Source organism: Drosophila novamexicana, unplaced genomic scaffold, assembly GCF_003285875.2.
Source record: "Drosophila novamexicana strain 15010-1031.04,08,12 unplaced genomic scaffold, DnovRS2.1 tig00000870-arrow-arrow-pilon, whole genome shotgun sequence".
Classification (NCBI taxonomy): domain Eukaryota; kingdom Metazoa; phylum Arthropoda; class Insecta; order Diptera; family Drosophilidae; genus Drosophila; species Drosophila novamexicana.
The window spans coordinates 175,267-200,551 of NW_020824830.1; the positions used below are offsets into that span (position 1 = coordinate 175,267).

Here is a 25,285-nt window from a genome sequence, read left to right on the forward strand (position 1 = left end):
TAATTAAAAAAACTGCCATGGCATTTTGCCAACTCATTGGACAGGGGCTGGTGGTGAAAGGGGGGAGGGTGAGTGGGGGGCTAATTGAATACAAGTATTAAGCGCAGTGTAGAAAAGTAGACGCTCACTCGAAGGTAGCGCGGCGTCCGGATGCGCCGCACAGGTAAGGCACACGACATGCAGGTGGCTTGGCTTGGCTTGGCCTGGCTTTCTGGCTGGGAGCTTGGCGCTCGGCGTGAGTAACAAGCCCTGCGACTCGACGCTCGGCGCGCAGTCGATAAAACACATTCGAATCGAACGTTCGCAGCGCGCGCGCGACGACGACGACGGCGGAGACGGCGACGACGGCGACGGCGATTGCAATTCTCATTGATATCCATTCATGCGAATATATGTATATATATTGCGCGTGCTTTTCTGTGCGCCTCGGCCGTTGTTATTGTTGTTGTTGTATTTTTTTTGAAAGTTCCGGCCGCACTTTCTTTCGATCCTTTGGCTTTCATTTTCGGCTCGAACCGGTTCGTGGCTTAAACGTTATATTACCTAATCCCGCTTACATGTAATCGCCATCCTGGCAGCATGAGATCGCCGCGTCTGGAGCTCGTCATGCTGGCCCTGCTGCTGCCCCAGGTGCTTGGAACTATACGACACTCGCGCGAAATTATTATCACAGATGCGGTAGGTGCCGGACAGGTGCGCACAGGTGGGCTGGGGGCAAATCCCAAGCTGTGTCGTGTGCGGAATTCCTAATTAATTGAATGTCACAACGCACGCGTCGCGTGGCCTCCAAATGTCAAACAATAAATGTGCCAACTGTGTGCATGAGTGTGTGCAGGTGTACAGGTGTGCATGTGTGTGTGTGTACAGGTGTGCATGTGTGTGTGTGTGTGTGTTTGGCAAGCTAAAAGAGAGCGAGTCTCACTTCCTGGCCATGTTTGTTCCTCGACTCGTTGCAGGTGCGTCGCATCCAGCACGACGGCTACAACGTGGAGCGGCACACGGTGATAACGAAGGATGGCTATGTGCTGACCCTGCACCGGATACCGCAGGTGCAGCTGGAAGCGAATGGAACGCTATATACGGTGCTGCGACGACCTGTGGTCTTTCTGCTCTCCGGCCTCTACGCCTCGTCGGATGTGTGCGTAGGCTGATGATCTTCCGCCTGATCCATTACTAACTGATATGCTTCGTGCATTTTGCAGGTGGCTGCTCAACGGGCGGGAGGATTCGCTGGCGTACTTGCTCTGGCGCGCTGGGTACGATGTGTGGCTGGGCAATAATCGGGGCAACATCTATTGCCGCCGGAATCTCTGGCTAAATACGACAGAGCGTGAGTTCTGGAACTTTAGCTGGCACGAGATGAGCGTCTACGATATGCCCGCCCAGATTGACCATGTGCTGCGCTCGAGCGGCGTCTCGAGCATGCATTTCGTGGGCATCTCGCAGGGCGGCACCGTATTCCTGGTGCTCAACTCGATGCTGCCGCAGTACAATGCGGTCTTCAAGACGGCCACGCTCCTGGCGCCGGTTGCCTATGTGGACAATACGCAAAGCGGCTTGGCCAAGATCATTGGCCCGATTTTGGGCACGCGCAACTATGTCTCCAAGATGCTCGAGGGCATTGAGATGTTTTCGACGAACAAGTTCTTCAAGAAATTTCTGTCCATGACCTGTTTGGACAACGAGAAGCCTTTGGTGTGCATTACCCGGCTTTGGCCGGCCGTCGGTTACGATACGCGCTTTCTGAACAAAACCCTTTTGCCGGATCTGATGGCCAACTTTCCGGCGGGCGGTTCCGTCAAGCAGCTGATGCACTACTTTCAGGGCTATGTGTCCACCAAATTCAGGCAGTACGACTACGGCCCGGAACGCAACTGGCTGCACTACCAGCAGCTCGAGCCGCCGGAGTACCCACTGGAAAATGTCAAAACTCCGGTGACCATTTTCTTTGCGGAAAACGATTACATTGTGGCGCCGGCGGATATCTGGCGCCTCGTCGCTCGGCTGCCCAACGTGGAGGCCGTCTACAAGGTGCCCCGCAAGCGCTGGAATCACTTTGACTTCATCTGCGGCCTGGGCGTGCGCGAGTACATCTTCGACAACATTGTCCTGTCCATGAATCGATACGAGCTGCGCCGCCGCCGACGACGACGCTGATCGAAACTAAATGCCAGGGAGCTGGAGCCACAACTTCTACTAGTGCCAAATACTTAGAGCTTAGTATATATGTTATATTTAGTATATATGTATTATGAGTCCATGGTTGATGCCCAAGTTGTCAGCTGCGGATATGCGTACTGATTAATAAATATTTTATTTATAGTTGCGATTTAAGGGCTTTTCCTTAGAAATTTCGGACAAATTATCACCACGAATTTTTGAAACACCAAAATGTGAGCATTCCTTTATTTCATTTCATTTCATTTCGTTTCATTTCATTTATTTCATTTCGTTTCATTTCATTTCATTTCGTTTCGTTTCATTTCATTTCGTTTCATTTCATTTATTTCATTTCGTTTCATTTCATTTCGTTTCGTTTCATTTCATTTCATTTCGTTTAATTTCATTTCATTTATTTCATTTCGTTTCATTTCATTTCGTTTCATTTCATTTCACTTCATTTCATTTCATTTCTTTCATTTCATTTCATTTCATTCATTTCATTTCGTTTCATTTCATTTCGTTTCATTTCATTTATTTCATTTTCATTAACTTCTCATAGGTAACAGATTTTTGCTCCTAAAAATTTCATGAAGCTCTCCCAAAGAATAGTTCGTCGTATTCTTATCGTACGGATTATTCCGGATACCTTTTCCCACACAATATTGTTATTGTTATTTTTATACCCTGGATCCATTGTAAATGGGTAAAAAGGGCATATTGTTTTTTTGAAAATTGTATGTCCATGTCCATCTTTCTGTCCCGGGGGATTTTTATTTTCTTTTATACCCTGAACTCCTTTTGGCAAATATATGCAACAGGCGGAAGGAAACATCTGCTTGTATATATATTCTGGATCTATCCAAGTCCGTCCATCTGAAAGCCTTTAAAGGCTAGATCTCTTCAATCATATCTCAGAAGTACAAAGTGAATCGTTAAGCTTTACGATTAAGATAGCAATATTTCCAAATATCGGCAAAGAAATTCTCAAATCGAATCGTGTGATCAGTTGACTAATATCTATAATAATATACTGATCATGAAAACACATACTAAATTTAGTCGGAGATGTTAACCTTTCCTTAAAGGATCCTTAACTAAAGATGAACATTAGATAAATGAAGTGAATGCTTTTGGATTATCGTGAATCCATTGAAATGATGCGAGTTTTGGAGTTGTCTGTTTGTGGTTTATCTATATTTACAGGCCGCATTGATTTGCTTATTGAATCCTTCTCTATGCTATTTACACAATTTGTTGCCTAACTGAGTGTACTGGTGCTTATCTTGAGCTCGATGTAGCGATGCAGGATCAGCGCCTTTTTGCTCACAATCGGGTGGGTTAGGGTAAGCAGCAGATTTTTGGCCGCCTGAAAATCGTTCTGCAGTGCCAGAGCCACGGCCAAATTGTATCGTACAACGTTCTGGGCGGCATCCAGGGACTTGAGCTGCCAGTCACGTGTCTCCAGATCCAAGGCATTCAGCGTGCTTACAAAGGTCGGCTCCAGATGATCGCGTGCCTCGCCAGATCTGTCCATCATCATTAAGGCCTCGCCGGCGTACATGTGGCCCAGCAATCTGTGGGGCAAGGGAAAAGGAATTAGAATTGAGTCTAAAATAGAAAAAGGAGTCTCGTACTTGTGTGCATCGGAGAGACGCTCGCTCTGCAACAGCTGCTTGGCCATTTCCAGTGCGGTGACATGGTCGCCCAGGCGCAGCGACACAAAGCTGTGCGCCGCATAGATGGCGGCCAGCATGTTCTCCAGCGATTCGAGGCTAATCGGTTTCGATGGATTGCAAAAGTTATTGTCCTGTTGCTGGCTCCACAGCTGCTGTGCCGCATCCTTCTGTTCCAGTGACACCTCCGGCGAGTTGGCCATAAAGAAGTTGGCCTTGTATTGCAGCGTTAGGGTGAGAGCGCTTCGCAGGCACAAGGCGGCAAATTCAAGCGTCGGTTCCGGCACCGCCGTCGAGTGAGCTCTGCGGGAATGACAAATGGTGAGCAAGTCGTTTGGGAGGGGCATCGCTGGCTACTCACCCGTATGGCTTGGAACCCAGCGAATTCATGACATTCTCTATCGTATGACGCTCCTTCCCGAGTAGTTTCTGCTAAGTAAAGCATTCAAATCAACTGGAGAAATGATTTAATAAAGTACGCTGCATTACCGCCTCGTGCTCCATGATGCAGGCTTCGGCCATGCGGAACCACAGACGTGGATTGCTGTGGTATTGCTTGACGGGCACCAGCAGGCAGTGGAACGCCTCCTTGGGTCGGCGCAGATGCAGCATGGCAATGCCCAGATTGTACATAATCTCGCACGAACGGGCCGAGCTCATCGTCTGCAGCGTGCTCTGCCGCAAATTGGCCGCCAGCTGCTGATCGAAGCGCAGCGCATTCTGGAAGAACTTGGCCGCAATCGCATAATGACGCACACGCAAATGGATGACGCCCATGTTGTTGGCGATGCACGTGCTCAGCTGCGGCGTCACGGTGCTGAAACGAACCAAGCAGTCAGATTGTGGATTGGAACAGCTGGACGAGCTGCTTACCCGGCCTGGGTGCACTCATCGTTGATGCGCATCAGCTGCTTGGCAGCCATCTGGAAGTCCTTCATGATGTAGTACTGCTGCGCCTTGAGCGCCGCAAATTGCGGCGTGCCATCCTCGGTTATGACCACGGGCTTGCGATTGAGCACGTGCGTCAGCAGCTGCAACAGCTGCAGGCTGCTCCCGCTCTCGCCCGCAACGCGCGTCACACTGTTCTCCAGAGCAGGCGGCGCAGACGCCACGCCCGTCGACCCAGACCCGGCGGCGGCAGCGGCGGCTGTTGTTGTCGTCGCCTCATCAGGGCTGCCGCTGGGACTCGGACTGGGCGCACTGGCCACCAGATTCAGCTTATACTGCAAGTAATCGAGAAATGCCTCGGCACGATTCAGCTGATTGGTGGCCAGCAGCAGCTGCAGCTGCAACGTGGCAACCAGCGCGGCCATTTGTTTCTCCAGCGCCTCCAGCCTGGCCACCAGCGGCGCCAGCCGCTCCAGCGCCGTGCCGTACATATGCCGATGGTAGTAGATCAGCGCCTTGTTGTAACGCGCCACGGTGAGAGCGCTGCCCGCATGCTTCAGGGAGATGCCGCCGTTGGGCTCGCCCGGCGCCGGCTTGGCGTCGGGCAGCTGCTCCAGCTCCTGCAGCAGCGCCTGATGCTGCATGCAGCCGCTCTTGTAATAGTTGACCACAGCTCGATTGTGGCGCAAAATTAGAGCGCTGCTCTCACCCTTCGTTTCCAGCTGCTGTAGAAGCTCCAGGCAGCGGTCATATTCGCAACTGTTGGGCGGGAAATAAAAATGAAATGAATGTGCAAATGAAAAATAGTGTGCGGCACTTACTTGTTGAACTGTTCGTGAGCCTGGCAGAGCAGATTGTAATTTTCATCATCGCTGTCTTGCGTTTTTGTCGGAGAATCCGCAGTGTCCATGCCAAAAATAAAAAACAAAAAAACCAAAAACACACACATGACAACCCTATACACACATGCAGCCATATCGGCACTATGGCCGTCTCGCTCGCACGCCTCTTGCTGCAGCCCTGCGCACAGTGGCTGCGCCAGCACAACGCACGCACGCACGCAATAATGCACGCTTCGCATTTTCGGCTGCATTTTATGCGCCTTTTTTTTTTTTAAATCTCGCAAATCGATTTCAATTATTGCAGCACCGTATTTAACAAAAAAAAAAAAAGGTTTTCGTCAAATTATTTGCACAATTTTGAATAATCGAAACTACCAAATATTATCATTTGATAGCAATCTAATTGTTGTCCAATTCAAAATTTAAAGATTTAACCAAAAGGTAGAAATTTTATTTATCTAAAATCAAAGTAGACCCATTTTCGAAACTGGATATAAAAGAATACAAAAAAAGTTGCTGCCATACAAATATAATGGGAATTTATACGTGGAAAGAAAGGAACAATAAGTTTGCCCATGATCAGAAATTTCCCCTTATTTTAGGAATTATGAGAAATCGAATCTTATAAGTTCCCGGCGCTCAGTTTACAAAGCTTTAACACTTACCCTAACACTTTACGGAACATCACTTTCTTAAAATTTAAAATATATATACATAAAACTTGTTACACATTAGCTTTTGTTAAGTGTATATTGTTATATGTGATATTTTGTAAAAAACACATCTCGAATAGCTTTGCGCTGAGTGCTAAGGTTTAGAAAAAAAGGAATTTGTTTGTTTTGTTTTTGTTTTTTAGTAAAATACATGTATTATTATTGGAATTATGTTTAGGTTGATTCGAAGTACAATACATATATTAATTACTAAAATGATTCAAAAAAATATTCAGTAATTTGCAAAACAATTGCAACTGTATAATTATGTATTACTAATCCATGGAGGTGGAGGGTAACTTGATGCCTTGCTGTTTGCAATTTCAAACTCAATAATTATTCAAATTTCATACAACGACTAAAGGTAGGGAGATGGGGTTGGGGGAGGAGGGCTGTGCTCGCACGCGGATTCGAGAAAAAGTCCATTACTGAGCGTTTGTCCTGGCCAAATAGATGGGCCAAGGGATGAGACGAGGACCAGTCAATGCCGGATTTATGCATGTATTATGTACACTATTAGGTAAATATGTATATTTTATATATATGTATGTATATATAGTATATTTTGTATTGTATGTATACCGTTGCATATAAACAATTTAATTTAGCAATAAAAAATCCCAATAGTTCAACTAGAGCGCGCTCAACATTAACTGAGCCACAACATCCGCTTGCTTTGGCCAAATAAGCAGTTGCATCTATTACTTTGTTGGCTAAGCGCGCGCGCACACACGCACACACACACACACATACACACACATACAACACACGGTCGGATTTAGCCAAATCGGTTTCGTAATCTTTCTTTCTTAAGTTTTTGTTCGTTCGAGTTGTTGCTTCATTGCATTGCTATTTGTTGCTATCTCCTGGTCATCCGGATCCGCATCCTTATGTGTTGCGTATCTTGCCGGGCACATAGTTCTTGTCGATGACATTCTCCTGCAAGAACATGTGCAGACAGCGCTCGTTCTGCGCCAGCGGATGCCCGGCTATCTTATTGATGAACGCCTCCAGGCCCTTTCTTCGCTCCTCGATGAAGTTCTCGTCAAAGAGACCCTCATCGCCGCGGAATGGCATCTGTCGCTTCCAGGCCTTGCCCGGCAACGGCGGCACCACAATCTGCATTGCATACGGAAAACAATATTAAATTGTGTTTGCATTAAATCCATGATATTCGTTACCTTGCTATCACGTTCCAGCTCATTTCTTAGCCATTCAAAGTCGCTGTAGCGACGTCGCACGCTCGACTCCTTCACCTTGAACACCGGCAAGTTTGTCTGTCGCAAAGTACAAATATTATGATTATTTACTTAAAGCTCATTTAAATCAGGCTGCATTAAAATATATATATATATATATGGCACGCATATCATATTTTCATATCAGCACATGACTCAGGGGTATATTAATGCTATCCGAAAATCGGGCACAAAGCGGACGCACACAATGCAACGCGGAACGCCTATTGTTATACCCTGTATTCCAATACAAAATGGCTATAATTGAAATGCCTACAGCATATGACGTCTTCGACTCCATAAATTGAGTTTATTTATATATAGACTATAGATTGTCGAGAAATTAATGGCGATTTGTAAAGTTATTTCAATTAGCTTGCACTAAATATGTGAAGAACGCATGTTTAGGTTAATGAAATGCATGCTGAGGCAATTCAGACAGGGTATCTGCTAGTCGGCCACTTCCGCTGCAACAATTTTGTTGTGACTAATAATTATCGCTTCGCTTTATAGGCGTATCACACACAGCGTCCACCAGTGCATATATATATACTCACACACACACACACGCATACGAACAGTTACTTTATCAACAGTTTTGGCACTTTTTTTTTTTGCAAGCTCAGTCCGCTGTCATTTTGCATACATGTTACACCCCACCCCGCCAGTTACTCACCCTCATGCGCACTTCGTAGTCCGTGTAGCGCTTCTTGCCCGCCGCCATGGTTGTCAACGGATTGACCACGTCAATTTCGAGAAAATTTGCGGGCACAGCATACGCATCGTCCAGCGTTTGTTTTTTAACGTTGAGACGGCGTGTGGCGTCGGCGGTGCCGTCGGACTCAACCATCATAATGCTGCAATCTGCTGCTGCTGCTGCTGCTTACAGAGTATTAGACGCAGGCACGCCCCTTTTGTGGTCAGCCTCTGCCACGAAATGCCGCAGCGACCGCTTTGGCTGCAATGCAAATAAAATTAAGACACACACACGCACGCACACAAGAAACGAGTTTTTTTGTATTGGTCGCACGGTTGTGTAGATGTCGTGGTCGTTGCTGCCCAGCTCTATCTCTTTGTGTGCTGCCGCTGCAGTTATTCTGCTTTTTTTTATGCGGGCGGTTTTGATTTATTTAGGTAAGTGTAGCGAAATTTCAATAGATACAGCCACTCTCAGTGTTAATCGTACACCATGTTCGTTTTATACCGCATTTGATCGTGCTGCCAGTTGTTAACTAGTTTAATTTAATTAATTGTACATAAAAATCACTTTCTACGCTTAATTCAATAATGCCACTAATGTGACTAAAAATGCCAGTATAGAGTTGCTTCTGGAAAACCAGGGATGTATTGGAACGATGACTAGTGCTGCGCAACGAAATCCAGAGAAATACTGCAAAATATGGTCACACGCAAAGTCATGTGACGGCACGTGACGTCACAATAAATTCTACACAGTTTGACCCGTGTCAGAGTGATTTTTCTTCGTACTTGCAACGACGTCGCAGGCCAAAATTTTGCGTGTGTCGCTCAGTATTATTTGAAACGGAAAAATTGTATGTTGTAACGCCAACTTTAATTGAAATGATGCCCAGATAAAAATAATGGAATCTAATTAAAACCCTTTCGTTTTGTTTGCAGCTCGAAATTTGCTGTGCACTTTTCAAGGTAGAAGCAGTTGCGTATAGACAGAAAATTCATTCCGCAAAATGAACGCCGCCCAAGCAACACGGGAGCATGTCCTTGCTCTTACCCGGGACTTCATCTCCCAGCCACGCTTGAGTGAGTACCCAATTGTTATTAAATTATGTGACAATAGTGAAAAGTGCATTTAAAAAATTGTGTTTTTGCTGAACCCACAGCAAGGGCATTCGGCCGCCATGACAGTTTGTACGAATCGTATGCGAAAGCAGAACACGATACAAAAAAATCAATATAGTGTTTTTTCAACGTTCCTAGACCCACCCATTCGAATAAAAACACACGAAATATTAGAAATATTTTGTTAATACGACTAGGTTTCGAACAATGCCAATCTAGATCTCTAGATATTCACTGCTAATGAAAATTTTTCGCTGTCACATGACTCGATCGCCGAGCTCAGCTGTTTGCTATTGCCATTCAAAGCGCGCAACCAGAGAGCACCTGACTTGCAAATGGTTGGGCAAGCGACGCGCAGAAGAGAAACAAGCTGCTAAAAACAAATACATTTGATTAAATACAATCTATTAGCTATAACTAATATGTTTATAACGTATTTGTACGGAATGCCAGAGTGCATTCATAGAGATTTATTGATTGTAACGTTTGATTGTTTTTATGTAACGCTCATTATTTCGCATTGCATTTTACGCTGTCTTTCGTTATCGTTTTCTCTTTTGCCCAATATGCAGCTTGTGCTTGACACAGCAGCTGCTTAACGGCAGTTTGCCAGTCAGCTGACTACTTAACCCCCAAAGACACACTATGATTTTTTGACGTTCGCTTTCTTATCGGATTCTTATTAGCAACCACTTGTATGCCGCTTTGCATTCATGTGAGCAGCGTTATTGTAACCTATAAAAATGGTTACAAATGAACAAAAATAAATTTTTTTTTTTGTTTTTATTTTTCTTTGTTATCTAAACAGCGTACAAGACTGTGTCTGGTGTGAATGGTCCCTTGGTCATTCTCGATGAGGTGAAATTCCCCAAGTTCGCCGAGATCGTGCAGCTGCGTTTGGCCGATGGTACCTGTCGTTCCGGTCAGGTGCTGGAGGTGAGCGGCTCCAAGGCCGTTGTCCAGGTGTTCGAGGGCACTTCTGGTATTGATGCGAAAAACACGCTCTGCGAGTTTACTGGCGATATTCTGCGCACGCCCGTCTCGGAGGATATGTTGGGCCGTGTGTTCAACGGCTCTGGCAAACCCATTGACAAGGGTCCCCCAATTTTGGCTGAAGATTTCTTGGATATCCAGGGTCAGCCCATTAATCCCTGGTCGCGTATCTATCCCGAGGAAATGATCCAGACTGGTATCTCTGCCATTGATGTGATGAACTCCATTGCCCGTGGTCAGAAGATTCCCATCTTCTCAGCTGCTGGTCTGCCACATAACGAAATCGCTGCCCAGATCTGTCGTCAGGCCGGTCTCGTCAAGCTGCCCGGCAAGTCGGTGCTGGACGATCACACTGATAACTTTGCCATCGTGTTTGCCGCTATGGGTGTGAACATGGAGACTGCGCGTTTCTTCAAGCAAGATTTCGAGGAGAACGGTTCTATGGAGAACGTGTGCCTGTTCTTGAACTTGGCCAACGATCCAACCATTGAGCGTATCATTACGCCGCGTCTGGCTCTAACGGCTGCCGAGTTCTTGGCCTATCAGTGCGAGAAGCACGTGCTAGTCATCTTGACCGACATGTCCTCATATGCTGAAGCTTTGCGTGAGGTGTCTGCTGCCCGTGAGGAGGTGCCCGGCCGTCGTGGTTTCCCCGGTTACATGTACACGGATTTGGCCACCATTTATGAGCGCGCTGGTCGTGTTGAGGGTCGTAACGGCTCCATTACACAGATCCCCATCTTGACTATGCCTAACGATGATATTACCCATCCAATTCCCGATTTGACTGGTTACATTACCGAGGGTCAGATCTACGTTGATCGTCAGCTGCACAACAGACAGATCTACCCGCCAGTGAATGTGCTGCCGTCTCTGTCGCGTTTGATGAAGTCTGCCATCGGTGAGGGTATGACACGCAAGGATCACTCGGATGTGTCCAACCAGCTGTACGCTTGCTACGCCATCGGCAAGGATGTGCAGGCCATGAAGGCTGTGGTCGGTGAGGAGGCTCTGACGCCCGATGATTTGCTGTATTTGGAGTTCTTGACCAAGTTCGAAAAGAACTTCATCTCGCAGGTGAGATGAATCACAGAAACATATCATAATTACCATATATACTGATGCTTTTATTTGTAATTTCGCGCAGGGCAACTACGAGAACCGCACTGTCTTCGAATCATTGGACATTGGCTGGCAGCTGCTGCGTATCTTCCCCAAGGAGATGCTTAAGCGTATTCCAGCCTCCATTTTGGCTGAATTCTATCCTAGGGACTCGCGCCATTAGATTCTGTTTAAAATTGTTTTGTTTTTGATTTATGTCCAAAATTTTGTTTCATTCATAATTTAAGCTGGCGGCGCAGCGTGCGGCGCGCCCCCTTCTGCAATAATCCGCTGTATATGCGTCTATATATATATATACATACATATATACACATAAACACAATATAAACCACGAAACGGATATTAATATTGTAATATCTACGTATAAAAAAAATTTGATTTGTGTATACATAGAGAGTCGAAGCGCAGCCTAAACAATAACTAGTTAAATATTCTCTAATCACTAAATAAGCGGAAAGTATTTTAAATATGTGTGTGTTTTAGTAATCAAAATTGTCTAAATATCCTCAAGTGTACATAAACTCAATTAATTGTTCTCTATTCACACTTTAAAGAAAAAAAACAAAACATGAACATTCACCCTACAATTTTGTTGCCGACACGTCGATCATTTGTTAAAGTTTAACCAATTTTTTGTTAGGTTTTAAGTGTGTGCGCTCCGTAAATTGTTTATTATTTCTTGATCATTATTGAGTTTTTAAATTTATATCTTTCTGCATACTGAATCGTAGCATTCCAAAACCAAATTCAACAATGCATATTTATTTTTATTTCGCTTGCTTCGCTTTCGCTCTTATTTCGTTTCGTTCAACTTTAAGATCTTATATATCAGTTCGCACAAGTATTATACACGTTCTCCCTGTTATCTGGACCCGATCCGTTCCTCTCACTCTGTTCCCTGCACCCAACTATGTGAACGATTTGTACAGCAACTAAACAAAACTAAACAATGAAATATTAAGTGCAAAACTGCTTTAAGTGCAACAAAATGTTTTTAAACAAAAATCTATAAAGAAAAAGAAAAAAAAAGATTACATATATAAAATTATATTGATTATTTGTTCGTTTATTGTCCTAAAGCAAATAGAATGTTATCTAAAGTTGAAAATATGCATACAAATGTTGTTTGTTGTCCGTGAGAAGGGTTCGTCGGTCGTGTGAATAGGAAAAGGATCCGCATCGGTTGCATATTGTTACTGCCAAAATCTATTTAGCAGCAGCAAATTCAATAAATTGTCAACACAAACTTACATATATTTAAATAATATTAATCAGCAAAATTTAATTAATAAATTATGCAAATGATGAGTTAAAAAATGATACAAAAAAGCATGTTACATATTCATTCAAATGGAAAATAAATGTACTATTACCATTGGATTAACTTAAGTATTCGATTCCACTAACATCTTATATATATTCTTGATCTATGCAAATGAGTCCCTCAGTTGTTAAACTATCGTCATAGGTCTATGTTTCTATTGTGGCATATACAAGTATCCGAATCAGCCAGACTGGAGCAGGATAACATATATATATGTAGTTGGCATTGGCAGATATCTGCACCAGTTTTGCCAGTATGCTTTTCAGAAATAATCGTATAAAAGTTGGAATAATACAATATCTTGAATATCTTGGGCATACTTGACATTTACTCGCCTCTCTATGCGATTCTTATAAACACAAAATCTTATCAGCTTCAGTCGGAAATATTCTTTTTTTGGTTTTCATATTTTGTGCTCTAAAATAACTAAAAACTTATATAAAATAGATTTCTTTATCGTATAGCTTCCTTGTAATTCATAATATGTAATAGGTTAGGGTATTAAGACTTCGACGTGCTTCAATTTCTAATGGGAATTTCTCTTCACGAATTCATTTGCACGCGTAGCGAATGCCAATTGGAATGGACGATTACCGTTATTCCTATTCCTTTTCGCTGTCTTTCATTTTGCTCAGATTCTTGAATGCTTTTTGCTTTTTGATCTGCGTAGTTACAGTTTGAACGTGCCGCGTGTCTGTGCATTATTTGTTAGAGCTTAGACAGAAATTAAATTGAAATACAATGCGCCTTTTGAGTAACAAGCATATTGGAAGCTCCGAGGACGAGGAAAGCGATGAGGAAATTATCGAAAACGAAACGAGCGATGAATCAGAGCAGTCCGATGAAGAGGAGCCTGAGAAGAGCGAGCATCCATTCACGGCTGACTCGCAGTCAAACGATGAGGATAGCGTTGAGGAGGAGGATAATGGCGAACATCCGTATCCCACGCCGCCGCCCGATGCGGAGGGGAATATTTCGCTGGGCAACGGTCTTAAAAAGATTACAATCAAAGATTCCAAGCCGAAGATGGCAAAAGAAACAAAAACCAATATGGCGGGACCAAAGAAAACCAAGGCCATGGCCGAGTCCAAGAAGGAGCCAGCGCCTGCTCCGACAAGCGTGAACAGTGCCGCCGGCACATCCGAGCCGGTTGTGATGAATGCGGCCAAGAAGGGGTCCATACTGGCGCACTCTCTGACAGCCATCAGGGCATTGAACAGTCGCTCCGGCTCCTCGGTGCTAGCCATAATAAAGTACATGAAGTCCAACGGCTACGAGGTGACCGATGCCCGGCGCATGGCCAAGTCTGTGCAAAGGGCGCTCAAAATTGCCGTCGCCAAGGGCGAAGTGGAGCAGGTGAGGCGCTCGTTTAAGTTGTCGCCGGCGGCCAAGCTAGCCTCCAAGGCCAAGCAGAACATGAAGGCCAAAAGGCAAAAGAAAATGGCCAAAGAAAAAGCGCCCAAAGCAGCGACCAAGCCGGAGGCAGAGAAGACCGAAAAGGCCAAGGCGGCGCCGCCGCCAGCTGCTGCTCAGGAGAAGCCGGAAAAGCCGATGCAGCGCAAAAAGAAGGCGTCGGAGCGTTCAACAAATGAGGTTCGTATATAATAGACAACAATAGACAAATGTCCATAACCAAATGCTTGACACCTGCAGCCGCCCAAGAAGAAGGCAAATGCCAAGCTGGCCGGCGCTGCGGGCAAGGCCAAAGCAGCTCAGATCGCACTCGAGGAGGAGTCCACTAAGCCCAAGCCCAAAGCTAAGCCAGCGAAGAATGCCTTAGTCAGCCCAGATGTGACTCCGACCAGCGAAGACACGGCAATGGCCAATTCGAAGATGCCGCGCAAGTCGATCGGAACCCTGGCCCAGAACACGGCCAGGCCGAAGCTGCAGACCAAATCCATCAAGAAGCTGGTGTCGGGCAAAAGGAACGTTGACGAGGTGGACTCCGGCCTGATGGATTCCGTGCCAAATGAAGCGTCCACGCCGATCGCAGCCGTCAAACAAAAGCGCACGGGCCGACAGATGAAGTAATCGGTCGAATCGAATATCAAATTTTATTTATTTTAAGTAAATTCACATTCTTCTTTTTGTATTAAATGTTTTATACGTTCTTACTTTTAAGTTTTGAGTCCTTGTGATCTTTGTATCGTTTATCAATATATAAATGCTAATTTTTAATCCGACCTGAAGTATAAACTATATATACCTTATATGTATTCTTGATCGGAAGAACTGTGCTTCCCCTTGGTCCAGTCAACTTTATATAGTTCCGTCTTTTGTTACGGACAGTTCATGTCTTGGAGATCATTATATCATATGGAATCTTATGTAAATGCCCTAAAATACTTTATTCAAGATATCTAAAAGAAACTCATTTAAGCAAAATCTTATCAACATCAAAATTCTATGTCATAGAGCTTCTACGGGGACTATCGCAAGAGATAACCCGGGATTCCTTTTGCAAACATACTAGAAACATACCTTATATACATACATATAGTGCATACAATACGAGAAACTAATTTATATTTTTTTATAATTTTGATTAAAACGAAGCATGTATATACATATGTACATACATATTTTGAATAGATGTATCTATACTGTTAAAATTTTAACAGGATAACATCATCATCTATGTTATGTTATTACAGTCTCGCTATCTATGTTAATTATAACAGTATGCTAAGTAGATATCGGCAAGGAAATAACATAGCCAGGGCTACCAATGATGATGTTATCCTATTACAGAATGGCGGCATGGAAAGCAGTTCATTTGTTTGATGGGGGCGCGAGTTTGAAGCCAGGGATTTTTCAAATTTATTTATAACAAGCTAATTGTAAGATTTATCTCTTTGCCAGACAAAGAGTCAGGCTATCTTCCAGTTGGGTAAGACACTTACATGCCTTTTTTTAAGAATTAAAATTATACAATTGTTATTAAAATTGTCGAACAGTTAAAAGCTCTAACGTGCGAGCTGAACATAGACGGTGCTAAATGGCTTGTCGACCGGTTCGAGCACCTCGTTATTCTCGCCTGGCACCAATTGTTGGAATGGCTTCGTATTGAATTTGCCGTAGTGCAAATTGAGCATGGTGAATGAGATGAGCGACACCTGTGGCACCAGATCGAGCACCTGCTGCCCGCTGAGATACATTGTGTTCTGCAGCGAAGTCGAGGAGATGCCCTCCTTTGGATCGCCGGCAAAGCCCTTGAGCACAACATCCTTGACAATCTGCCAGGTGCGCGAAAAGTCGGCCGTCTCAATGTCCGAGTACTCCCAGGAGCTGTCCACAGCGGTGCAGAGCGTGCGATCGGGCAGATCCGGCAGCGTGCGATATTCGTCGTCCACAAAATTCACAAACGAGGATTTGGTGGTCTTCAGGAGGCGCAGTCCCTTGATGCCCGTGAAGACGGTCGGCTTGGAATCTGCAGAGAGAGAAATGTTATAAGGGAGAACTCTTTTCTACCAATCATATTTCCACCTACCCTGACGTGTAAGGATCACGTCGCAAAAATGCTGCGCCGAGGACTGCAAGATGAAGGCGTGATTGTGCAGCTGGGAACTGTCGCTGGTTCTGGGACAAGAGTTGCTCTCGCCCAGCTTGGAGGAGTCATCCATGCGCATGCGTTGCCAGGGCAACGTCTCCATGTGCACATGAACCTCCTCCACGTGCGAATATTTGCTCAGTATATGCCTGGCCACGAGCAGGGCAAACTTTTCGGGAATCTCGATGCCATGCTTCTTGGCCAGAACATAAACGAGATTCTTCTGTGCATCTGTGTCCACAATATCCGCATTGTTCCCATACAAATAGTCCTTGCTGCTGCTCAGCTTCAGGTGCGTGCTCATCTCGAATTCCTGAATGCTGTGCACCGAACCGTTGCGTTTGACATACATCAGCTTGAATGCATCCTTGCCATAGCCCTTGTTTAGTATCTTGTACCTTTGCCCTTGCTCCTGACCGCCCACCTCTGGCCCCTTCTGGCTCCTGATCTGCCGCAGTGGAGTCGCAAACATGCTGAAAAGATATTCAATAACTGTCCAAAAAAACAGCCAAACGGACCCTTTTTATACTTTATCCACAATCTGAAACGAAAGAAATTGCATTTAAAAACTCATTTTCGTTTATGCTCTGCACCCATTGCAAATGCTTAGAAAGGGGTATATTGGTTTAGTGCAGACGCATGTAACAGGCAGAAGAAAAATGCATTTCCGACCTCATAAAGTATATAAATTCATGGGGACCAACAATAGTCTAGTCATCTAGACTATCTAGCCCCATCTAGCCCCATCTAGCCCTGTTCGTCTGCATTAAGGCGTCGATCTCAGGAATAAAGCAATGAAGCATATCGCAATCCGGTTTTTTGTGTAGGTTTGAGCCGCTTTAGTCAGCAAATTTTACATATGCATAGCTTCTGGTATAAGAAATACAGATGATGTATATTCCATTCATATAAGGTGGAACAAGGACAATTTTTTAAAAATGCAAGTAAAAAATGTAAAGCTAAGCAAGCGGGCAAAATATCCAGGGTATCCCTTAGTGGGGCACTCGCCACTAAGGAGATCGCATTTGTTTTTCTTTAGTTTAAAGGCTCATGGTAGATTTTATTGAAACCCACTCGCCATATCTTGTTGATAACAAAAAACATCTTTGAAACCACAATGAAAAACAAGTAAGAGGTTCTAGTCGGGAGCTCCCGACTAGGGGATACCCTGAACCCTCTTCTTCCAACATTAAATGCATATATATGTCAACTTTGGTGACTCTAGCTCTTATTCTTTACCAAAATTGCCCAAAAAACAGGATATCGATATCGATTTTTATCGATTACTTGGAAACGGGCCAAGTTATCGATTATCGGAAACAAACCCGATCTGCGCAGGCACTAGGAGCACCTACATCTAGCCTCTTATAGACTCTGAGATCCTTGCGTTCATACATACGGACAGACGGACATGGCTAGATCGACTCGGCTGTTGATGCTGATCAAGAATATATATACTTTATGGGGTCGGAGATGCTTCCTTCTGCCTGTTACATACATTTGCATTTTGCACAAATACAATATACCCTTTTTACCCATTTTTAATGGGTGCAGGGTATAAAAATAGTCGTGTTTATGCATATGTTGAACTTTGTTATACATAATTCTGGGCAGATAAACATTTGTTTACTTTTGGCGGGCTCAGGAAGAAATTTGAAATGCCATGAAAAAGAAATGAAGAAACAAGATAAAACGTCTAGGTTTACGACTTTGCAGATATGCGAGGAGAGCCGTAAGGCTGGTAATTGCTCAGATATTGTAGAAGATATTTTTCAAAAATAAATATTATACAAAAACTCTTTTTCGATCTCTCTCTCTCTCTCTCTCTCTCTCTCTCTCTCTCTCTCTCTCTCTCTCTCTCTCTCTCAAATTTAATAAGTATTTCACACCTTCCCAAAAATCAACTCCTTTGAATGAAAAATGCCAAATGGACGTTGTTTTGGGTGTAAGCTAGTTGGCAAAGATCTTAAAAAAAAAATTCACTTGAGACGTATTTCACGCTTATCGCAAAATCCATCCCTCTTCGGTGGAAAGTGTGAAGGGCGAAGTTTTGGGCTCAAGCTGATTTTTAAAGGGTTCGTTCAAGACGTGTGGGTTTTAGAAACTATGGGCTAAACGTTATTTATCTATTATTGTTTTTTCATTATTATAATTAAATGAAATATTATAGGTAGAACTGAGAGTCCGGTGAAATATAGTCTTAAAGTAGAAAGCTACAATTTTCTGTTATGAGCAAAATATGACAAGGGTTTATGAATAAAATTTACTATAAGACATTAGAGAGAAAGAAATCTTTTTGCTGCCAGGTGTGTTTAACCTGCGTGGTCTTAGTGCGATTAAACTAAGGTAAAAGCACTAAAACAGCAGATATCCACATTTAACATAAACAAGTACACAGAGAGAAAAAGTCAAGCATGTCGTACTTGAATCAAGAAGAACGACTCATAAAATTACGTGAAAATTCTTATTTTAAAGCTGAAATTTTAAGTAAAACGAGAAGTAAAAGAAAGAGTAAAAGAAATTTTAAAACAGAAATTATTTTCTAAAATAAAACTCTGAAAAGGAAGAACTGTTATACAGACTGTAGGAAACTTTTGCTAACCGATCCTCAAAGCTAGAATTCAATCTTAATGTCTAACGATTAGTCATGACACAAACCGCAAACTCTCAACAAAGCGCTGCACTGCTTACCACGCAAAAGAAGAGCAACTGCTTTACTCTACAGCTGCATTGGATTTTCTATTGGCTACATGGCTACTTATACATATATATAGCAAATATAAGTTGCCATGAATGTAGAGTATAAGTAGTTGCTCTGAGGCCACAAAAATCCATTCAGAAACGAATCAACCACAAATGTACTTATTAAAGATGATTAACTTTATTTTTTTTTAATTGTTTGTATAATGATGTATACATACATAAATACATACTTAAATACATTTATGAATAATGTGCTAACCTGTCTACTGGATTTTCCCACTGTTTTGTCAAATTTGTACCATACAGAAAGTCCCTGATCCCTAGAAATAAAGGTTTGAGGACTTTTCAAAGACACACATATAAATGAATGGCTCCAATAAAAAACCGGCTTAATTTAAATTCAATAAATATCGAAAATACTTCCCTATATTGACTACCTATCGATTTTCTGCGATAAATTTCCCGAAGCGAGTTTAACATTGAACTGTAATTTTACAAAATACAATTTCTTATTAGAGATCAACTTTTTGTCTTGATCTTGGACAACTAAATGAAATATATAAAAACTGCTTGATAACATATTAATATGGGTAAATCATCAAAGGATAAACGAGATATTTTTTACCGATTAGCCAAGGAGCAGGGATGGCGCGCCCGAAGTGCATTCAAACTGCTTCAAGCGGACGAAACGTTTAATTTACTCGAGGGTAAGATTTCCACCAGCCCATTATCAGAAAGCGTTTAATATTTATGTTAAATCATGCTCAGGTGTAACACGCGCTGTGGACTTATGCGCTGCCCCTGGTGGCTGGTCACAGGTGCTGTCCAAGCGTTTGTACGAACCGCGCACGCCCCAGGAACGGGAGCAGGTGAAGATCATCGCAGTGGATATGCAGGGCATGGCGCCCATTGATGGTGTCACACAGTTGCGCGAAGATATAACCAAGGAGGAAACAGCGGAGGCGATTATTAAGTTTTTTGATGGCAAAAAGGCGCAGCTGGTCGTCAGCGACGGGGCTCCAGATGTCACGGGCATGCACGACTGGGATGCCTATATGCAGGCACAGCTCTTATTATCAGCGCTGAGCATTTCGACCTACATCCTTGAGGAGGGCGGTTCGTTTATGGGCAAAGTGTATCGAGCGGCCAACACCAGCGACGTCTACTTGCAGCTGCAGCGCTTCTTCAAGGATGTGTGCATCTTCAAGCCATCCGCATCGCGCAACTCCAGCATCGAAGCCTTTGTAGTATGCCGTCAGTTCACCATGCCCGTGGGTCATGTGCCATGCAATCTGACCTTAGAATGGTTTGATAAGCCCGAAGAGGCGTTGAGAAACATCACAGGAATACGTGATTATAAAGTCGTACACTTGCCATTTGTGGCACACCAATGTGAATACGATGCGGATCTCAGCTACGAATTGGTAAAATCAATAGTTATTATCTAAAAATTAAAGCAATCATGACTTATTTGCTTCTAGGACGAGGATTATGAGCAACAAGACGCCGTACAAAAGCCCCTGACCGCCGCCTACAATGAAGTGCTGGAGAAAACCCGAAATATGTCCCTTAAATACAACTCCTATGTTGTGCATCATGACGAAGAGACGCCGCCTGCGGAGCCAAGCACAAGTAGCAAACCTGAGCAAAGCTAGATTGAATATTGTTTAACTATATATTTGATGTAAAACAGTACCTTAATGATGTTAAATATATGTGCATTACTTAAGTGTATACATTTCCATTGATTTTATTCACAATTAATGCTATTAAAATCTACATATTAATAGTATTCTTTACAAATGACAAATGAATCTTCGCATAAATATGTGAATTGGTTCTGATGAACCTTTTATCGAAGAGAAATTTCCAGTAACTATGAATTAAATAGCTTCAAAATTATTTACAAATGCTGCATGGACAGCTTCTCTGATGGCCTTACGCCATATTTGTACACTTTGTTGAGGCTCTCGGGAAAGTCGGGCAAAAGATTATTGAAATTCTCGACGTGATGCGTATGCTGTTCCGTCCAAATGCCATCTCCAGTGAAATGAAATTCCGATTCGATGAGATATAAAATCAGCGTTAAAATCTCATTGTTGCTAAGAGCGTGCACATCGGCGACAGGCAGCTGAAGCTCTTCCATGGCCTCAGCAGCTTGCAATTGCAACAATTTTTCTTCAATGCGTTTGCTTTAATTAACCAAATAAACAGATCAAAACGTGTTGGCCCAAAAAGCAGACATCTCTACTCACATTGGATACAATAGCAGGTGAATGTTATTGAAGATCTCGTTGAGCTTGAATCTCTTGCTAAGCAAGTATTCCAGACACTGTTTGACATGCAGCACGGGCACATGACACCAGTTGGGATGTCGCGACAGCAGATTGCGCAGCACCTGCTCGTCCTTTAGCAGAATGTTGCCCAGATAAACCACAATGTCACGTCCCTTTGTGCGATCCGAGCCGTCGCGTGCAAATCTACGAGTGCAAAATTTGAAATTATGTATTAATTGATCTACAGCTACTTGGCACTAACTTGGCAAAGATTTCCGAGCCGCAGGATAATATGTGCAATGAGGCGCAGCGCACCTTTAGCTGATTCAAATAGTCTAGACGCAGGCGAGCTTTGTTCTGGTAATGCACCAGGCGGAGCACGCGCGGATTGCTGCCCAGAACCTGAAACTCCTCGATTTCGTTCAAGTCGCGTAGACGCTCCAAAACCGTATCTGGTCCCAGGGTAAGCACTTCGAGACAGCGCAGCACAGCATCCTCGCTGATGCCAAAGGAGCGCACGTGCTGCAGCGTCTGCTTAAGACTATCACAAGTGGACATTAGGATTTTTGGCCGACGATAGCCAATGTCGCGTATGTCTTGGCCATAAATTGTGGGTATTTCCCGAAGAATGCGACGCACATTATCTGCATCCGCATGCAGCAGGAAAATATTTTTTCGTATCCGCTCCAATGGAAACTTAAAGACCGTAGTCAACAGCTCGATAATATCCTGCACGGAGCGGAAGCTTTTATGACGAACCCGCGAATAGACGCGCCACATCTTCTGCAGGTCAGCATCCTCCATTTGCAGACGTTCGCGCAGATAGGCATTGAGTAAGGTTTGCCTAAGCATCTTTAAGGTGATGCTTTCGTCTGCCAATTGGCCATCGTTGGGCAGCTGGACATCCGTGAAGCATGCAGCCAGACGCTGTGACACATTCACATTGTAGGGTATATAGCAGTGTCCCTTGAGCATATCTATCGGCTTGTTGATAACAGTTATGTATTTGAACAGCGTCGGAATCGTGACATTCTGGAATCCGCATTCGATGAGCACACTATGCCGATTGGATAGCGTTGAGGCGCCGTAATAAATGATCATGGGTTTCGTAACAATGTCATCCACGCTATACTTCAACGATTTCAATGTCTCGTAGGAATTGAGTAGATCCTTTCGCTTGACGGTTTTCAGCTCGGGATGTTTTTCCAGAGCTGCGGCCCATGTGCGATAGTTGCTGCCTTTAAAGTTATATACTATTAGCAAAGAGTTTGCTTGTTTGTGTTGTGATTGCTCACCCAATGTTCGCGCCAAATAGTTGGGATTCAAAGACTCCTCCACTGGCACTTCAAATCCGCTTCCATTTTTAGACTTCACTCTTCCTTCTTTGCTGGCTGTCTTTTTTACAGTCGTCAAACCTCGCGTAATATAGTTAAAGCTGCGTGCCAGCAGCAGTGCTTGGGTTTGGCTACCTCGCAACATTTTTATGTCATTTTAATGCACATTTGGTCGAAACTAAATCGCAACATGCAACAGATGAGATGCAAACAACACTCGATTAATCTCAATACCAATACACAACAGCTGACACAGCCAGTGTTGCAAATGCCGCTTCAAAAAAGAAGTTAAAGAATTCAACATTAAAAATAGCCAAAAGTAGCTGAATAGCTTTTTGTGTACATATCTGCCATTAATAGGCTCGCTTTAATTTACCAGTTGACCAGAAACTAGGCATTTAGTTTAATATGTTAACTGTTTTCTAAATTTAGCTGGAATATGGCTTAATTGGCAACACTGGATACAGCGCTGCCAAGCTGTGTGTGTTACCAGCGCTTCCAAAATTGCAACGAGTTGGCAGTATCAGAAGAACGCTACACGTGCGTTTTATGCATTTTGAGAAGTAATTTTAAACTTGGATAACTAATACATTTAGGATGTCGCTTTTGATGATCAGGTAAGTTTTGTATAAGCATCACCATTATCATCACTTATTTCTCGTAAATTTCCTTTTTGCAGAAAACCAAAAACCCGCAAGGGAAAGAAAGTGTTGCTAGCCCGTGAGCCGCAGCTCATTGAATCGGCGCGTACAATGTTGTTTGTGGACGGACGAAAATGCGGTGGCCACGTTAAACAGTGCATGAAGGATCTTCAGCAACTGAAGAAGCCGCTGGTTAAAGTCCTAAATCGCAAAAACGACATAACGCCCTTTGATGATCCGTCTTCACTGGAGTTGTAAGTAAATGTACCAAACATTACAGAACATACGATTTTGATGATTCCCTTTCAGCTTGACCATGAAAAACGATGCGGCGCTCTTCACGTTTGGCTCAACGTCAAAGAAGCGCCCGGATAATATAATCATTGGCCGGATTTTCGAAAACGAAGTACTTGACATGTTTGAGCTGGGCATAAAGCGTTATCAGGCAATTGCCGAATTTAAAACAGAAAAGATTGGCGCCTGTGTCAAGCCCTGTCTGGTTTTCAACGGCCCAAAATGGGCTCAAACGGAGGAGTTACGTCGTCTGCGTAATTTGTTCATTGACATGTTTCACCGCGAGAAGGTCGAGTCCATACGGCTACAAGGTGTCGAGCATGTGCTTAGCTTCACGGTCACCGACGACATGAGTGTACTGATGCGTTCCTATAAGATATTACTAAAGAAGTCTGGTCAGAAGACGCCACGTATCGAGCTGGAGGAGATCGGACCATCGGCTGATTTCTCCATTCGTCGCACCAAGATTGCCTCCGAAGATCTGTACAAGCTGGCCAGAAAACAACCCAAGCAGCTGAGGGTAACCAAAAAGAAGAACCTCAGCACCGATGCGCTGGGCAATACAAAGGGACGCGTTCATTTGGGCAAACAACAAACGGGTTCAATACAGACGCGCCGCGTGAAGGCCCTCAAGAAGTCGCCGGAGGAGAAACGCACCGATCGCCAGAAAAAGAAGGTGGCACTAAGAGCGGCCGCAGCTGAGGCTTTGGCAGCAGCCGATTGAGTCACAAGCATTTGCTTTAGGTTTTAGTTTAGGTTGTAGTTGCAATAAATTGGTCCAGCTTAAAATATAGTTAATATCGTGACTTAACAGCTAATATCTTATTTACTCTTAGTGTATGGCATTGACAATATTCTTAATGCGACGCGTCTTAGACTCGGCCAAGGCATCCTCAAGCGTTTTGATTAAGTGCACTAAGCTGCTGACATCCGTTTGTACTACCAGATCCTTGCGATGCCGTCGCTCATCCTCGTGCATGACACTCAGCTCCTGCTCGCTACGATTGGACGTGTCTATCTCAAGCAGCTCACGATTTTCGTTCTTCGGCTCTGTGTGCAGGTACAGCTTCATTGTTATCACCACGTTGGACTGTTGCAGTAAACAACGAGACGCCGTGCGCACCTCCAGACGCCAGTCTAGGTTGACCAGCCGATAGGCACGTATGTTGGCCGACTTAATGGAGCCTTCCACGAAACTCCGCTTGCTGGTCACGAACTGTTCCAGCACATCAAGCACATCGTCGCCAAGATTAGGAAACATCTGGCGTATGTTCACGTGCTCGCCGTTCGCTCCAGTCTTCGTTGTCACCTGAATAAGCAGCGATATTAACGCCTCCACTGCCCGCTGCACTGCCTCGCTATTCACATTGCCGGCGTACTTCTTGGCCAGCATATCGTAGCGATCCGTGTTAGGTCCGTTTACGAGGTAATCGAACGCCGACTTGCATAGCTCCAAAACTTCGTTGGCCGGACGTTGGAGCAGCGCCAAATGGTCACGTTCCACTTGGCTCAAACGCACAGAAGACATGATGTTTTTAATCGAAAATCAAACTTAAAGTATGAAAAACAAACTTTTTCATACAAAAGGTAAACAAATCTTCTTACATTTGCTTATTTTGCTTAATAGTATGCAGCTCACTACTGAATAAAAAACATCACAACTATTTATACTAAATAATCAGACTGCTGATGAATTTATGAAAAATTCAGATT

At 43.9% G+C, this 25,285-nt stretch overlaps 10 protein-coding genes across 13 annotated transcripts; 5 read left to right on the forward strand and 5 right to left on the reverse strand.

Annotated features, from left to right (window-relative positions):
* On the forward strand, window positions 1–2,314 carry LOC115764651 (lipase 3). Of its 2 annotated transcripts, none has more exons than XM_030707832.1 (3): window positions 1–68; window positions 957–1,138; window positions 1,203–2,314. In XM_030707832.1, exons 1-3 carry the CDS (start codon window positions 18–20, stop codon window positions 2,155–2,157), a joined length of 1,188 nt encoding a protein of 395 aa, XP_030563692.1. In that variant the 5' UTR covers window positions 1–17; the 3' UTR covers window positions 2,158–2,314. The 2 variants fall into 2 exon arrangements, with proteins under 2 accessions (XP_030563692.1, XP_030563691.1); XM_030707831.1 differs by lacking the exon at window positions 1–68 and adding an exon at window positions 298–678.
* A 964-nt stretch (window positions 2,315–3,278) lies between these two features.
* LOC115764697 (CCR4-NOT transcription complex subunit 10) lies at window positions 3,279–6,349 on the reverse strand. Of its 3 annotated transcripts, XM_030707895.1 has the most exons (7): window positions 6,232–6,349; window positions 5,546–5,596; window positions 4,710–5,483; window positions 4,326–4,653; window positions 4,198–4,268; window positions 3,798–4,139; window positions 3,280–3,737 (listed from the first exon to the last, which is right to left on the reverse strand). In XM_030707895.1, the coding sequence occupies exons 1-7, from the start codon at window positions 6,249–6,251 to the stop codon at window positions 3,422–3,424; spliced, it is 1,902 nt and encodes a 633-aa protein (XP_030563755.1). In that variant the 5' UTR covers window positions 6,252–6,349; the 3' UTR covers window positions 3,280–3,421. The 3 variants fall into 3 exon arrangements, with proteins under 3 accessions (XP_030563753.1, XP_030563755.1, XP_030563754.1); XM_030707893.1 differs by lacking the exon at window positions 6,232–6,349 and having other exon boundaries at window positions 3,279–3,737; window positions 5,546–5,831; XM_030707894.1 differs by lacking the exon at window positions 6,232–6,349 and having other exon boundaries at window positions 3,282–3,737; window positions 4,198–4,265; window positions 5,546–5,830.
* A 135-nt stretch (window positions 6,350–6,484) lies between these two features.
* LOC115764699 (sorting nexin-12) lies at window positions 6,485–8,885 on the reverse strand. The gene is made up of 3 exons (XM_030707897.1): window positions 8,194–8,885; window positions 7,461–7,556; window positions 6,485–7,398 (listed from the first exon to the last, which is right to left on the reverse strand). The coding sequence occupies exons 1-3, from the start codon at window positions 8,368–8,370 to the stop codon at window positions 7,168–7,170; spliced, it is 504 nt and encodes a 167-aa protein (XP_030563757.1). The 5' UTR covers window positions 8,371–8,885; the 3' UTR covers window positions 6,485–7,167.
* Window positions 8,886–8,976: 91 nt separating this feature from the next.
* On the forward strand, window positions 8,977–12,139 carry LOC115764698 (V-type proton ATPase subunit B). Its single transcript, XM_030707896.1, has 4 exons — window positions 8,977–9,070; window positions 9,156–9,296; window positions 10,144–11,405; window positions 11,476–12,139. The coding sequence occupies exons 2-4, from the start codon at window positions 9,224–9,226 to the stop codon at window positions 11,611–11,613; spliced, it is 1,473 nt and encodes a 490-aa protein (XP_030563756.1). The 5' UTR covers window positions 8,977–9,070; window positions 9,156–9,223; the 3' UTR covers window positions 11,614–12,139.
* Window positions 12,140–13,344: 1,205 nt separating this feature from the next.
* Window positions 13,345–14,943, forward strand: LOC115764669 (histone H1-I). The gene is made up of 2 exons (XM_030707857.1): window positions 13,345–14,367; window positions 14,428–14,943. The coding sequence occupies exons 1-2, from the start codon at window positions 13,516–13,518 to the stop codon at window positions 14,803–14,805; spliced, it is 1,230 nt and encodes a 409-aa protein (XP_030563717.1). The 5' UTR covers window positions 13,345–13,515; the 3' UTR covers window positions 14,806–14,943.
* Window positions 14,944–15,740: 797 nt separating this feature from the next.
* On the reverse strand, window positions 15,741–16,796 carry LOC115764768 (uricase-like). Its single transcript, XM_030708006.1, has 2 exons — window positions 16,265–16,796; window positions 15,741–16,204 (listed from the first exon to the last, which is right to left on the reverse strand). The coding sequence occupies exons 1-2, from the start codon at window positions 16,794–16,796 to the stop codon at window positions 15,741–15,743; spliced, it is 996 nt and encodes a 331-aa protein (XP_030563866.1).
* Window positions 16,797–19,538: 2,742 nt separating this feature from the next.
* Window positions 19,539–20,757, forward strand: LOC115764740 (putative tRNA (cytidine(32)/guanosine(34)-2'-O)-methyltransferase 2). Its single transcript, XM_030707956.1, has 3 exons — window positions 19,539–19,734; window positions 19,796–20,451; window positions 20,509–20,757. The coding sequence occupies exons 1-3, from the start codon at window positions 19,614–19,616 to the stop codon at window positions 20,680–20,682; spliced, it is 951 nt and encodes a 316-aa protein (XP_030563816.1). The 5' UTR covers window positions 19,539–19,613; the 3' UTR covers window positions 20,683–20,757.
* A 164-nt stretch (window positions 20,758–20,921) lies between these two features.
* LOC115764739 (transcription termination factor 5, mitochondrial) lies at window positions 20,922–22,866 on the reverse strand. The gene is made up of 4 exons (XM_030707955.1): window positions 22,599–22,866; window positions 21,566–22,541; window positions 21,283–21,507; window positions 20,922–21,219 (listed from the first exon to the last, which is right to left on the reverse strand). Exons 1-4 carry the CDS (start codon window positions 22,780–22,782, stop codon window positions 20,931–20,933), a joined length of 1,674 nt encoding a protein of 557 aa, XP_030563815.1. The 5' UTR covers window positions 22,783–22,866; the 3' UTR covers window positions 20,922–20,930.
* Window positions 22,867–23,172: 306 nt separating this feature from the next.
* LOC115764763 (ribosome production factor 2 homolog) lies at window positions 23,173–24,365 on the forward strand. Its single transcript, XM_030707999.1, has 3 exons — window positions 23,173–23,254; window positions 23,317–23,532; window positions 23,588–24,365. Exons 1-3 carry the CDS (start codon window positions 23,235–23,237, stop codon window positions 24,294–24,296), a joined length of 945 nt encoding a protein of 314 aa, XP_030563859.1. The 5' UTR covers window positions 23,173–23,234; the 3' UTR covers window positions 24,297–24,365.
* On the reverse strand, window positions 24,332–25,230 carry LOC115764764. The gene has a single exon (XM_030708000.1). It carries the CDS (start codon window positions 25,098–25,100, stop codon window positions 24,405–24,407), a length of 696 nt encoding a protein of 231 aa, XP_030563860.1. The 5' UTR covers window positions 25,101–25,230; the 3' UTR covers window positions 24,332–24,404.
* Between the last annotated feature and the right edge of the window lie 55 nt (window positions 25,231–25,285).